We start from the raw sequence: 14943 nt of genomic DNA on the forward strand, positions 1-14943 counted from the left end.
GTTAACAAGTAAGGAAAAAAAGAGTTAAGAGATTGGAGGTTTTCCAAATATGTTGTGCATACTCCCTGATTCTGTGATATCTGAATTCTTCAGCAAAAAAAGAGCTGAGTGATGGTAGGAGTCAGACTCTGGTCTGTCCTCAGTTCTGTGTATGACCTTATCAGACTGCTGATTTATGACACTTGCACATCAAGAGTGGTATAACTGACCAAAACATGGTGCAACTTCAAGCACTTTGGCTATTCTACAATAAATATTATTTCTTTAATGGGTTCTGCAGCATATATTGAGTAACGTGACAGCATAAGTAAACTCTCACTCTGTCCCTTGTTATGTGAACCCAGATTCAAAACTAGTTTTTTTGCATCTATGTTTCAAACAGTGTTTGTCCATCAGGAAAGTGTATTTAACCTAACCTGTATTGTAACAGGTCAAAAAGGAATAATAGTGCATGTTTCCCACCCCTCAGTTGTTTTAAATTGGACAAGTTGTGCCTTTTCCTCAAATTTTAGTTCTTTGAGCAAGTGTTTTTATACAGTGATAGTGATAAACTGTTTAGAGTGATGGGTAACAATGAGTGTGTGTTGCTTTTTAGGAAACGGAAGGCATTTTTGTGTTTGTGTTCTATTTTGTGCTCCATCAGGCTGTCTTGATGGGGTTCATGATGACTGAGGTTCATATTAGCAAGAATGACTTTATTTTTGTTTTAGCATTAAAATCCATGATCTGTCAGACCTGAGAGAAATGTATGCGATAATAAACTTGGATGATGAAAACAAAGGTATGTTAACAGTCCCCATGAGAACAGAAGTTTTTATAAATTAAGTAAAACAGAATTTTGGTCGTGATTCTGTTTACAAGAGTGAAAGTGCTGTTCTTGGAAAAAATTGTGTAAATATAGAATTTATCATAAGTTCCTTCTTTCCCAACTTGTGTTTTTTAGGTGACCCATAACAAAGTATGAACATATTTTATCTGTTTAAAGTATAGAGAAGTACAGACCTCGGAATATTTGATCAGTTATTGTTTTGTTTTCTTGAAGCTGTAATACAATGTATTCAGATTACTGAAATATATACTTAACTGGTTTCTGCTTTCCATGTTGAGGGTTTTTTTGTGGGTGAGGGGTTTTTTTGTGCTTTTCAGCATCTTTTCTGCTAACATATGGTACTTAATCAGTTTTCATCCTGATATACAGGATTTGTGCCTATGTCATCCAGATCATTGTTACAAGACTATATTCTTGGGTAATGAGGTACCACCATTATCTCCTCTTGTGGTGTCTTCGCTCTTAGGAAAAACCTAAATTAGTAAATTATGGTTTTGGTTTGAGTGATTCCAGTTAATCTTGGAATTATATTAATTGATTATTTTTGAGTACATTAGTAAATATAATCCTAGGTGTGAATTCTGTTTTCACATTTTAAAGCAAAATAATTGTTTCTTGTTTTCAGTAATTAAAAGAATTTTTTTTTTTTTTTCCCAAAAAAACTTGTGAATGTTTTAGGTGTAGATCAGCTGGCTTGGACAGATGATGGACAGTTGTTGGCAGTATCTACACGCAGAGGATCCCTCCATGTTTTCTTGACAAAGCTTCCAATTCTGGGAGATACTTGTGGTACACGGATTGCCTACCTCACTTCTCTTCTTGAAGTTACTGTAGCCAATCACGTGGAGAGCGTATGATAACCTCTTCCATTTAACCTTCCTTTGTATATAGGTAAAGTAAGTATTACTAGTGGATGAAAATTGTGGGTTTCTGTTTTCTTACAGGAGCCACCAGTCACGGTCTCTGTTGAGGTAGAGCCCAGTTTTGTTGCTATTGGTGTTTATCACTTGGCTGTAGGAATGAACAATCGGGCTTGGTTTTATGCACTTGGAGAGAACAGTAAGCATAAATTTACTTCTCTTAAAACTACTGCATCATTCTGTCTCATCTTATGACTTCGGTATTGTGCTTGGTGGTTCTGGACACTTCACGTTGTACAATAGCTTGAATTGCTGTATGGTCCCATTAGGACCAAATAATGATCTTCACAGACTGAAGCACTTGTGAAAAGGCATTGTAAATAAAAGACATTACATTTAATTACCAATACCTTGAACCTGAAATGTTGAGTGTTTCTTTTTTTTTTTTTCTCTTTTTCTCAGGTCATGTTGTTAACCAATGAAGGACTTTTAGGCTTTCGAGGCAATATTTTGCCACTTCTTTAAATACTAAGTTTCGCAAAGTACCCAGGATCTATATAATCAGAGGGTTTAAATTCTCAATTTGATAGATGTTCATGGTTTTTGTGTGGGATGAGGTAAAATTGGTTATACTATGTCCAAATTTTTAGACAGTGGATTTAAAGCTTGCATGTTTCTCTAAGCATCACCTTTTTGACTAATAATAAATTAATCATCTGTAAGGACACTAGTAAGAGTTGCATAGGAAAAGAGTTTCTTTTGTACTTTCTAACCAGTTCTCTGACTGCTAAGAAGAAAGTCTCTTCACATGTGACTTGTCCCCTGTCTGCTGCTGATTACTCATCTGCAAATTTAGGTGATGATAAGTGAAGACCTATACAAAATGAAAATATGTTTACCTTTTCTTTTCTGTTTGAATTCTTTAGATGTAAAAAAGCTTAAAGATGTGGAGTACCTGGGTACAGTAGCAAGTATGCACCTTAATTCTGATTATGCTGCTGCTCTCTTTGAGGGTAAAGTCCAGTTGCATATGGTAAGAGCTCTGGCAATTTGGAGTGCTTGACTAGTGAGTTGATTTAAGCCAAACAAGTTAATGTAATTTTAAAACTGAGAGAAAAGGGAGTGATACTCAGTTAATGGAGATAATTTAATGTTCTCTAGATATTTTTTGCTGACTAAAATATAAAGCTGAGTTCCTGTAGACTTTAGAAATACAACCTAGTCTAGAACAGATTAAGAAAAACTACTTTCTTGTGAACTATTTAACAAGTTTTATTTTAGTAGGCTCTGGGAATGTGACAGAAGATGATGCTAGGTTTTTAGGGGATGCACATGCAAGTTTGCAAGTTTGGTTTCATGTTATTTCCTTACAGTTTGATACAGTCAAAACTATGATACCGCATTGTTAACAGTGGAGTTTTTCAGTTCATTCTGTTCTTTATATTTAGATAGAAAGTGAAGGTTTGGATGCTCGGGAAGAACGAGAAACTCGACTCTTCCCAGCAGATGATGATAAATGCCGCATTTTGTGCCATGCTTTAACTAGTGACTTCCTCATATATGGTGCAGATGTGAGTATTATTTCTGGTTTTAAATGTCTTTTTAGACAGAATGTATTTCTATCTGATTTATTTGGATTATTACTTATATTTTAAGCAAAAAAAAAGTGCTCTGAGAAGTTTACAGTAGGTTGTTATCTATGCAATAACTTCATGCAAATACAGACAAAATTACATCCAACTTCCTTTACTGTTGCATTTATATGAGATGCATTGACAGGAAGGTTAAGTTTTGCTTTTACTATTGTTTGATGCAAAACACTGATTTTAATAGCAGAATTCAATTCTTTTGCCAAGGTGAGAGGGTTGGCCATCAAACTGTATTCCAGATGTAAGAAGAAACATAGTACTTGCCTTGCAAATTTGTTGATTTAGGTGGTGATGTGATAGATGTGGACAAAAAAGTATGACAGCATACAAGAAAGTCTTTACTTACTATTGAAGCCTTTGCCCAGACATTTTTCTTTTTGGTGTTTCAACAAAGGGATTAGAAGGGCTCTGAAGAAGGGTATGAACATGCTTATGGATTTTTCCAGAGATTTTCCTGTACATGAAGGGTAGTTTCTTTGCTTCTAGTATTTTCTGGCGCGGGAAATACAGGGCACATTTGACACTGTTGTATTGTGCTCTTTGTGACACAGACTGATGTACTGAGCTTCCAGAGGAAAGGCAGAATCACTATCTCTGGTGTTATCACTGATTTAATAACTTGAGTGGTTTTGCAGCAGCTGAAGGCTTTCCCACCTCCTCAGTACCTAAACTAGTACTGATACATTTGAAGTGCTAAATTCACAACTGATCAATTTGATGTGTGAAAGTTTTACAGTTGACTTCAAAAGCTGCTTTTTGCTTTCAGTGCTCTTCTTCTTGCAGCACTGATTGAAATATAGTGTTAATCACAAATCAGTTTGATTGCTTTTCTCCCCTGAATTAGTTACATCTGTTCTTACTCATGTGTGGTTCTTCCTTGGAGGCAAATTTTTCAACTTCAAGGCTAAACTTAGCAGAATGGAAGGCATTTTCCCTGTTCAGAGAACTGCATAGTAAATACAGCTTGCTGCCACACAGCAGAGTGAGATAAACAACAAAAACAACAGAAAATCCCTCAAACCTCCAGCTCATTTCCCCACCCCCCAAAAAGCCTTGGGTTTTCCCATCCTGATCAAAACAAGCTGTGAGTGAAGAAGGGCATGAAAGGAAACACTTGGCAGTATTTTTCTTTGAACACTCTTCGTGCTCAGCACTCTAAGATGGGAGAAACTGCAACCAAGTTAATTATCTACTTGCCACTTACTGATATAATTATTAGCTTTTTCTGTTGTTTCTCATTAGACTGGAGTTATTCATTATTTCTACATCGAAGACTGGCAATATGTGAATGAATATCGGCATCCTGTCAGTGTGAGAAAAATTTTTCCAGATCCAAATGGAACCAGATTGGTTTTCATAGATGATAAAAGTGATGGCTTTGTCTATTGTCCAGTAAGTTAGTGTGTGATACCCATACAGTTATACTTACAAGCAGGCTCTTCAACTGTATAATGTTTTTAATAGAGAATGAAGAAGCTTTTGTCACTCCAACATGTATGCTGGTGGAAGAAATTGCCAAGGAGGATTAAAGATAACTTAATGGTAATGCAAGGAAATAAAACTCGTTGTATTAGATCAGGACAATTTTTTTATATTAAATTCCTGATCAGTAATTTGCCGAAACATATGTGCTTGTGCGTTCAAATACAGTTGTTTTAACCTGTTAAAAGCACTGCCAGTTTCACTGCCGGTTCCTGTACGTTTTTTCCTAAGAAAAGTAAATAACATTTGTATAATGTGCATTTTCTCTATTTACTTCCCTTCCGAATTAAACTGTTTGTTATTCAGTTTCACTGCTTATAAGAAAACTTTTTCTTAATGCAATTTTCATATTTCTGCACCACTTACACTTTTTTTTATTTTTAATCATAACTAGGATTAATATTTAGTTTGTCTGCTTAATCATTTGCTCGTAATTTTATTTTTGCATTATTCGTAGGTAAATGATAGATTATACGAGATTCCAAATTTCTCACCAACTATTAAAGGAATTCTGTGGGAAAACTGGCCAATGGATAAAGGTGTTTTTGTTGCTTTTGATGATGATAAAGTGTACACTTATGTTTTTCATAAGGATGCCATTCAAGGTACTGTAAATGCTCTTAAATTTTTTTTCACTGTTTTAGTTAATAAAGTAAAACATGTTCTGAGTCTTAGTTTGTCTTAAATATTTTCATAACTGCATATAAAAATAAATAGTACTAAAGAAATTTTGAAGTGCAACTGATTAATAGAAAACTAGTTGTTTTGTGGGTTTCTTTATAAAGCTCCAACAAGGCATTTCGGTCTTTACTCCCTACATTCTTGCTATTATAATATTTGTTTTGAAGTTTACACGTTGTGCTTCAGTTGTATTTTGAAATGGTCATAAGAAAATCTTTGGATCAGGGTGACAGAACTTGCATTCACTTACACTGATACCCAAAACTGTAATCATAGCAATTTATGTATTAATGATAGAGAAATATTAAGAAATTTACCTGCAAACATTTGGGAAATGACCTTAATAGTTAGAGAAGATTTAAATTATGTATATTTACTTTACTGAAAAAATATTCACTGTACAGTAGATGGTGACTACAAGAATTAGAAACCTTGAATTAATGCCCTGCTAATCTACATTATTTCCGCTGTAACTGCTTGCTACACTTTTACCGTTGTGTCATCTTTTCTTCCTGATTTTTGAATCCAGGATCCAGGATTATCTTGGCAGGTGGCACAGAAGTCCCCTTTTCCCAGAAGCCTTTGTTGTTGTATAATGGAGAATTAACTTGTCAGACTCAGAGTGGGAAAACAAACAATATCTATCTAAGCACTCACAGTTTCCTTGGCAATTTCAAAGACTTTGGACCTAATGAGCTGAGACAAATGCTTACTCAGACTTTAATGTTGAAAAGGTACATCTGCGTTTTAATAATATTGTGTAATTGTTTTCTTCTGTGCTTATAGCTCAGTAGAGCATATCCTGGTGATTTAAAAATACCATGCTGAATAATGAGAAATTAGACTGATCCATGAGTCCATGTAGCTGTCTATGCAGACCAAGCGAAATAAGCGACCTAGTGGTGCTTTATTTGTTTGTCCACTGTCAAATAAAAGCTAAAGTAATTTTTTTCAAGAGTTATTCGGGGTTCTGTGACAGTGGCTCTTCCAAAACTGGCTGAAGGTGTTTCTTGCATACTCTCCTCCCGCTGTAATGAAGCAATGCAAAATCAGTGTAATGGAAAGAATGCCAGAGTAGGGAAAGCAGATGATTTCCTGAAAAAGTGTGGTAGAAACAGGAGAAACAGAACTGTAAGTTAAGCATTTGTTTTTCTCCTTTCTTCCTGACGCACTTCTCTCTTCATGGCCTAGAAGTAAATGCTTTCTGTTTTCCCTGCAATAGTATTAGGAAAAAATGTGTTGAGAGGGAACTTTATGTACAAGCAATACTAACTTAAAATGTGTTTTACGTTCTATAGGTTTTCTGAAGCCTGGGAGTTGTGCAGACTTCTGAATGACCATTCTAGTTGGAATGAGCTGGCCAAAGCTTGCTTGTATCACATGGAGGTGGATTTTGCAATACGAGTTTATCGGACATTTGGTAATGCTGGGATGGTGATGTCACTAGAGCAAATAAAGGTAAAATGTAAGGTCCCTTTTTAACAGGAAATACAGTGATTTAATTCTTCTTTAAGAACTGCTGCATTATTATTTTTGTGGGGATTTTTTTTTACATAGGAGGTGAATTATTTTCAAGGGAGTTAAGAGTTATAGAGGAGAATGTGTCCAAACCACATAACTCTTGCTTGGTTTTCTCTTGAAGTGATTGCAGTCTCTACTGGAGTGCACAACATTGCTTTCTGCATTTGCTTGACTACAGCAGAATATCTTAGTGTCTCAAGCATTTGGAGGCTCTTTCCTTTGTTATTTTTGAGGAAATGTTTAAGACTGCTATTAACATTTTTAAAAAAGGGGGGGGGAGCGCATTACAAAAACACATCTAGAAGTGTGCATGAAATAGTACCTTAAAATACACTTCTGCAAATTGCTGATTTTAGGCAATGTTAGCTGTAGTGGCTTTTGAGCTACAATAAGAAAGTGAGGGCTTTTCCTGATTTGTAGAGTTGAGTACACATGGTTATAAATGTAGGGATTTTTTGGTTTACTGTGCTTACTAAGTTATGTTACTTGTAACAATATTTTTTTCTTTTGGACTATTTTTGCAACTATTACATCTACTTACAGGGAATAGAAGACCACAACCTTTTAGCAGGACATCTTGCCATGTTTACTAGTGATTTTAATCTGGCTCAAGATTTGTATCTGGCATCCTCATGTCCTGTTGCTGCACTTGAGGTATTAATTTGTGTAAATTTTTCTCTGCTGTTTTCATCTCCACCCTAATGTTGGAATATTTCACCTTCTGATAATTCTGCCCTCTTATGGTTTTGTTCTTGTCATTGTGTGACTGACAGACATTCTTTTAGAATTAATGTCTCTCAAATTGTCTGAATCTTTCTAGAATACTAGCTCTATATTTGCATTTAGAACAATATAAAGTTCATATTAGAGTTCAGAGTTTGATACTTGCATCAGAAAATGTTAATGTTCTTTCTTAATAGATGCGAAAAGACTTGCAACACTGGGACAGTGCACTTCAGCTGGCCAAGCGTTTGGCTCCAGACCAGATCCCTTTAATATCAAAGCAATATGCAATGCAGCTTGAGTTCACGTAAGTTCTGTGAAGTTGCAGTGTAAGAATATTAAACCAGTACTTGTGCTAAGTAGAAGAACATAGAATTGACATACTTCAGCTAACTGTATTGTTGAGAGAACATTCTGTGAGGTCCTGCAGCTGTAGTCTGAGGAAGAGTAATTTTGTAAGGAATACTTAATGCTAGAGACATATGTTAGCAAATAATAGTTACTTTTGATTAATTTCAGTATATCTCTGTTCTTTTCAACTGGCAGAACCACCATATAAAAATATCATTCACTAAATAAGTCGTTTTTTGCAGGGGAGTGCTTGGAAAATAGAGAAAGCTCACATCATTTAACACTTCTTAAAATGGACAAAAGCCCTACCTTTTACTTGTCTTTTCTTGAATAGCCAGTAGCTTTAATTTTCTTACATATCTTACTTAGGTAGAGTAAAATTTCAAGGCTGCCAATCCATGAAAGAGAGAAGGTATTAGCCATTTGCCATGATTTTAAAGTGTATTTTATAGCTAATTCTTCCCAGATTAAATTGATCTGTATAATGTCTGACCAAGAGAAAATCTTCTATCTATTTAATAGAGTTTTCAGACTGCTACTTTTGCCCTGTCACTGTCCCTAACACTGAGAGAGGACACTTGTTGGTCACAGAAAGGAAAGAACGGAGGCAGTTGGAGCAATGTCACCATCCATAACTTGAGTTCTGAATGTACTTCAGGGAAAAAAAAATACCATTGTTTTTGTGTTGCAAAAATTCTAAATAATTTTAGAAGGTTAGTTTCATTTATCTTCTGTGAAAAATATGTGGAAGTAGAGGTGAGATTATTGAGGTGTATTGCGCAGATTGATTCTTTGCCTGTCTTTCAAGGGATGTTTATTGGTCTCGGTATAACAGAATTGAGTGGTGGGCTTCCTCTTTTCCCATGTGCTTTATCAATCTATTAGTGACATACTGTGTAACTGACCATCTTTTGCATACTTCACATCCTTGTATGGAGTTGGTATGTCTAAAGCAAGACAGATACATACGTAATCTGTGTGGTAAGAAGGTAACCAACTCTTCCTGTTAAAAATATTCTTCTGTATAACTTCCGGTTTTCTTTTAGGGGTGATTATGTTAATGCTCTGGCACATTATGAGAAGGGAATCACTGGAAACAATAAGGTAATTCCTTTTTACTAACGATAACATTTGTACTCTCATACTGCACGTTAAGTTGTCATGTTTCAGGCTCACTTGAATTCAGGTGGGTTTTTTTATTCAGCTGTTAATCTATATGACTATTGCTTTCTGTGTAGTAGTCTTTGCACTTATTTTTAATATACAGAATGATGCTTTCTCTAGGTATAAAGCAGTATTGCCGTTGCACTAACATGGCATAATTAGACTTAGGTTTTTAGAATTTGAACTGTTTCATGGTAGACATGCAAATGTCAGAGAAAATATTGCTAGGATTTACATTGTTGTAACAGAAGTTATTCCTTCTGTTCTTCTTCACTGAATTATTATCTATATAAAGAAAAGCAAGATTTGTGTTAGAAAATAAATATATTCAGTAGATCCTCCCTTATTCTGGCATTGTTTCCCCTAATATTTGCAAAATGTCTATTATGAAGCAGCTTTAATGATACTAGGGGAGCGTATTAGGGAAAATAGCAATATTTTCTGAATTCAAGCCATTTGGCTTTATGAAAGATCAGTGGTCTTACCAACTTAAAAAAATGATAAATGAAATATCCTGCCTGTAGTTTTCCTTTTTCTGTGCTGTTGGTTTTGGAAGAAAGAGGAGAGTAAAACCAAGCTGTCTGTAAAACGAGGTAATTCTCATGTATGCTTGGTCTGGACACATCTTGTAAGTAAAATGTAAAAGGCAAACATTAAGAGGAAAACTAAGCCGAGTTCTTGTAACTAGCTGCCGCTAGGCAAGAATCTTGAGACAAAAATCGATTTAACTGAGTCCATATAATGTTTTGTTAATTTGTTTCAGGGGTTGGTTGCTGTGGGTTTTGTGAACTGTTACTTCCAATGTGTAGCGTATAGTTACTGCATTTCATTTGATTGCCAGTACCAAGAACATGATGAAGCTTGCCTTGCGGGAGTGGCTCAGATGTCCATTCGAATGGGAGATATCCGTCGAGGGGTAAACCACGCCATTAAACATCCCAGTAGGTTACTAAAAAGAGACTGTGGAGCTATTCTGGAGAGTATGAAGGTATTCAAAAGATTTAATAAAACTGAGGCTGAATATATGAATATGCTAATATGAATATGTGAATTTATTAAAATATTTATTAATAATCTTAATTTAGAAATGATATTCTAATGCTTTCCAATATTGTAGCAATTTTCAGAAGCTGCTCAGCTGTATGAAAAGGGACAATATTATGACAAGGCAGCGTCAGTGTACATCCGGTGTAAAAACTGGTAAGTACAGGTTTTAGGAAAGTGTTATATTTCAGAGAACTTGTGGTGCTCCTTGGAAAGGAACAATTCTCTGAATGGCACAAATGTCTCATTGACTATGTTTCATTGATTTTAATAATTCCAGCCTAAGCTTAAAAAAGAACAGTGTTCTCTCAGAAACTTGTGTTGTTTTAAATATAATCTATACGGTAAATGGAAGATAGCCTTCCTTTTTTCTTTTTTGTGTTATGTTTAAAGTTACATGCAGTTTTGAGTCCTTTTTGTGTGTGTGCACCTTCCTCTTTCATGTGAGTGCCCTAAAAATTAAGGTGGAATATTATGTTCATTCACAAAGGGAAATTTTATTCCATCATAGAAGTGTCAGTGGCATCAGAATGGACCAAAAGAACACTTTGTTAAGTAGAATAGCTTGCGTATGGTGGTAGCCTTGATTTGCAAAGTGAGAGGTACAAGCTTTTTTTACTGTAGCAGAAGAAAGTTCAGTTTGGGGAGTGCTCTGTCTTTTTGGAAGATAGCTGAGCTTGAAGGTCAGTCTGTCTTCAGCCTCTCATATCCTTTATCTTGAAATGCCCAATGCTTAGTTTGCTGATTTTCATAGATCATGTCACTGTGTGCAAGTCCTGAAGTTAGATCTGTGTAAGGGCTGACGTAATTCTGTGTTCCTCCACGCTGTGCTGTTATGGATGATGTTGCTCAGAGAATCTGGTACCAGTTGCCTGAAGTCCTCTGTACAACCTGTGGCCTTAAGTCCACAACCATGGGAGTAACCACAGCTGCACCTGTACTGAGGTCCTTTGTACTTTTTTTGCACATTCTTTCACATTACAGTTTTGCTACTGTGCTGCTTCTGTAGCTTAATTAGAGAATACCAGAGGTAAATACTGTTGATCTGGCACTTCTTATGCTTGTACAGCTCAGACTTAAAAAAGATATTGTACTTCTTTAAGCCTGTATGTTCATGAAGTAGTCTATAATTTCCAGTTCTTAGATCTATGAAGTGCAGCTTTGTAAAAATATTTAAGTGCCTTCAAAGCTTATACATTCTGTTCAGTTACTTCTTTTTTAGCATCCTATTCAATTGTTGATATAAATACACCTGTTTTACTGGAGCAAATTTGAAACCAGATATATTTATTAAGTAACTATTATCTTGTCTTTCTAGGACAAAGGTTGGTGAACTCCTTCCTCATGTTTCATCTCCAAAGATTCACCTACAATATGCAAAGGCCAAAGAAGCAGATGGCAGGTGCATTTAAATGCTTACCTTGTTTTATAAAACATGTTTCCATTGTTGGTGTTATTGTTAATATACACCATTCTTTTTGTAAAATCAAAGTAAAACTTTTAATTTTGCATAAAATAGCCTCATGAAAATGGATTCTGAAATTTGTAAACTTAAAGTGTTGTGTAAAGATTTTAAACATAATCTAATGACCTTCCACTGATATCAAAGATGTGTTCCTACTTGATTTTTTCCCTAAGTGTTAGTGTCTTTTTAACAAAAATTATTAAAGGTTTTAAAGTACTGCACCCAATGCAATAGTCCTCTTAGCAGGGTATTGAAGTTTAGCTTGTTTCTAATGACTCCTTAGCTGTGATTTTTAAAAGTCACTCAAAAGGGGAATAATCATGAAAGAAAATTTTTAATTCTAGAACCGATTACTGTTACATCTTTATGGTTGCACTTGCAAAATATTGAATAATGTGAAATTATTGGCTGAAATGAAAGCCCCAAATAGATTGTATTTAATTACAGAATGTAGTTCCTACTAGTCTTTACCTGTAAGTAAATGTGCTTCCAAATAATGACACTTAATAATAAAAAACAGCAGCGAAGCTAAATGTTTGCATTGATGAGAGTAGTAAATACTATTTGTGTCATTTGCGTAGTGTGAGAATGAGAAACTTCTTGTTTACGGAACAGAAGTCTCATTTTTAAAATTGTACAACTAGTTACCATCAGTTTGGGTTTTTTCTTGCTCCCTCTCAAGTGACTTCATATGGAACAGATTAACCACTTTTAAAATAAACCAAAAGGGATGCTGGCAGAGGAAGACAAAATTAGTATTGTGGTAGACATTTTTCTGTTGTCTCTGCTTTTCATTCTGCCAAGGGGAAAAGAACTAGAGACAAAAAACATAGGAAGTGCAGAACAAGACTATGATATGCAAACTGAAAGGAAGGTTTCACAGAGTAACCTTTCAGAAGTAAAATACTGTGTGTATTGTAAAGAGTTATTTAAAAGTTAGAAAAATTGATGTGGAAACATTATTTTGCAGGTACAAGGAAGCTGTGACAGCTTATGAGCACGCAAAACAATGGGACAGTGTAATCCGACTATATTTGGATCACCTTAATAATCCTGAAAAGGCTGTTAATATTGTGAGAGAAACACAGTCTCTTGATGGAGCAAAGATGGTGGCCAGGTAACCATCATATCACACAGGTTAAAAAGGGTGAAGGAGGCCACACGTGTTGGAAGTTGATGAAGCCTGGTAAAGTATCTGACTCTGGTTATCGGTACTTGGCAAGCAACTATAGATTTCAGTTTACTGATGTGAGTTCTCTAAAGTTTGGACAGATAAGCTGGTACTGTTTATTTGTCCTTTCTTTAAACTTTCTGATTAAAGTTATATTAACCTGAAGTAATTTTTAGACAGTAATAAAAGTTGCCATGCTGTATTATTTATACAAATGTAATTTTAGAAACCTATTTAAAATAATTGAGATAAATCAGAAACGTATTATATTTGTATGCCACAAAATATACTATATTCCTAAAACATTTGCCGTATTCATTATTCTAATTCATACTAAGGTATTAATTTGTTTATTCTGATTAGATTCTTTCTGCAGCTTGGTGACTATGGTTCTGCCATCCAGTTCCTGGTCATGTCCAAGTGCAATAATGAAGCTTTCACATTAGCTCAACAACACAACAAGATGGAGATTTATGCTGATATCATCAGTGAGTATTCCAGGTTAATAGTTTGCTTGCAATATGTTTTGCTGTTCTTTTAATTGGTTTAGACTAATTTGAAATTATGAGACAAGGGGTGTGAAGCTTTGTTCCCAGCCTTTTCCATTTCCAGTCACTATGAACAGATTTAACAACCTGTGTCTAACTCAGGCCCACAAGCTAGGCTTTACTTTCAGCTATAGGTATCTCCCTTGGCCTTCAATCTGGGTTATTTTCAAATCTTGCCCATGCTAGAGCATTTTCTGTTTATTCAGAGAGATAAAGCATTTGTTCATACTTTCATTGTGTCTGTTGAGGAATCCCTTTCTTTGACCTTGATATATGCAGTTCTTGATTTTTATCCCTTTTTTTCCCTTCTTTCCTTTTCATGGTTCCAGATCTTTTCTTCCATGTGTATGTCACTTGTCTTTCATTTCTTTCATTTTAAGGTCCTTTGTGGCCTCTTCTTGTCTCAGTGAGAGACAAAAAGGAGGCCTTACTGAGGAGCTGACTTTTACCTCAGGCAATCAAGTCAGTGAGTGGCCAGCTTGTAGATTTGCAATAAATTTTATATTTTTTATCTGTCTTGGGCACCACTCTTTGTAGAAACAGTTGCACACATGTGTCTACCAAATTATTTCATATTTTCAGTTAATCTCTTCATTTAAAAATGTATTCTTGTTACAAAGGTTAGAAAAACTTGACAACAGTTAGCTTGGTGATGTACTGTTGCAGCTGTTCGTTGAGTGTTGCCACTATTGTTCTGCTGTTCCTTATGCTTTCTTCCTTCTCTCCTATCCAAGACAGGTTGTCTCAAATTGTAATCTAAAAAAAGGGGTTTAAAACTGACTTCAGAGTAATGACTGTCTTTGTTTTCACATGTGTACAATAAAATGGAGTCTTGGTTAGAAGACTAAATAGTATTCCCTGCTACTGCATGGTTACATTGCTCCTAATAGTCTTGCTCTGTGCGATACAGATATACTCACATATTCTTAACCTGTGAAAATCATTCAGGTGATAATCTCATAATCACTTAACTCTTATTGTTGCCAAGACATAATGGAAAAATTGGTTAGTAGATCATAGTTATGCCATTTTATTATGTCTGTTAATAAAGCAAAATTCCCATTATGGTGTAAAACCTATGGAAACAGTTATTTCTCTGTATTATGAGCTCCCAATGTGTGCCATTTAGTCTGATTAAATAGGAAAAAAGACATAAGACATAATTTGACTTTACCTGGCTTTTGTTTTCTTTGAATGTCAGAAAAAAAAGGAAGTAGAATAGGGATTAGTTCCTTTGGTAGGGTCTTTATTTTACTTAATAAGAATACTTACCTATCATTGGTATCTATCTGTTGCAGGTTCTGAAAGTACTACCAATGAAGATTATCAGAGCATTGCACTATATTTTGAAGGAGAAAAGAAACATTTTCAGGCGGGAAAATTTTTCTTACAGTGTGGTCAATATGGACGGGTCAGTATTTAAAGGATAGAACAGAGATAGTTAAACGTTCATAA

At 35.1% G+C, this 14943-nt stretch overlaps 1 protein-coding gene across 2 annotated transcripts in view; it reads left to right on the forward strand.

Moving 5' to 3' along the window:
- Positions 1 to 14943, forward strand: part of WDR19 (WD repeat domain 19) — a 44084-nt gene that overhangs the window by 11767 nt on the left and 17374 nt on the right. For both annotated transcript variants that reach the window (XM_065837483.2, XM_071807394.1), the window contains 18 exons: positions 711 to 781; positions 1508 to 1680; positions 1774 to 1888; positions 2616 to 2722; positions 3138 to 3260; positions 4581 to 4730; positions 5278 to 5425; positions 6031 to 6235; positions 6800 to 6959; positions 7566 to 7676; positions 7943 to 8052; positions 9143 to 9200; positions 10102 to 10248; positions 10378 to 10460; positions 11623 to 11706; positions 12740 to 12886; positions 13304 to 13428; positions 14787 to 14899. In XM_065837483.2, the coding sequence (XP_065693555.1) occupies positions 711 to 781; positions 1508 to 1680; positions 1774 to 1888; positions 2616 to 2722; positions 3138 to 3260; positions 4581 to 4730; positions 5278 to 5425; positions 6031 to 6235; positions 6800 to 6959; positions 7566 to 7676; positions 7943 to 8052; positions 9143 to 9200; positions 10102 to 10248; positions 10378 to 10460; positions 11623 to 11706; positions 12740 to 12886; positions 13304 to 13428; positions 14787 to 14899 (2230 nt within the window). The remainder of the gene's footprint in view (positions 1 to 710; positions 782 to 1507; positions 1681 to 1773; positions 1889 to 2615; positions 2723 to 3137; positions 3261 to 4580; positions 4731 to 5277; positions 5426 to 6030; positions 6236 to 6799; positions 6960 to 7565; positions 7677 to 7942; positions 8053 to 9142; positions 9201 to 10101; positions 10249 to 10377; positions 10461 to 11622; positions 11707 to 12739; positions 12887 to 13303; positions 13429 to 14786; positions 14900 to 14943) is intronic.

Source organism: Patagioenas fasciata, chromosome 4 (genome assembly GCF_037038585.1).
Source record: "Patagioenas fasciata isolate bPatFas1 chromosome 4, bPatFas1.hap1, whole genome shotgun sequence".
Classification (NCBI taxonomy): Eukaryota; Metazoa; Chordata; class Aves; order Columbiformes; family Columbidae; genus Patagioenas; species Patagioenas fasciata.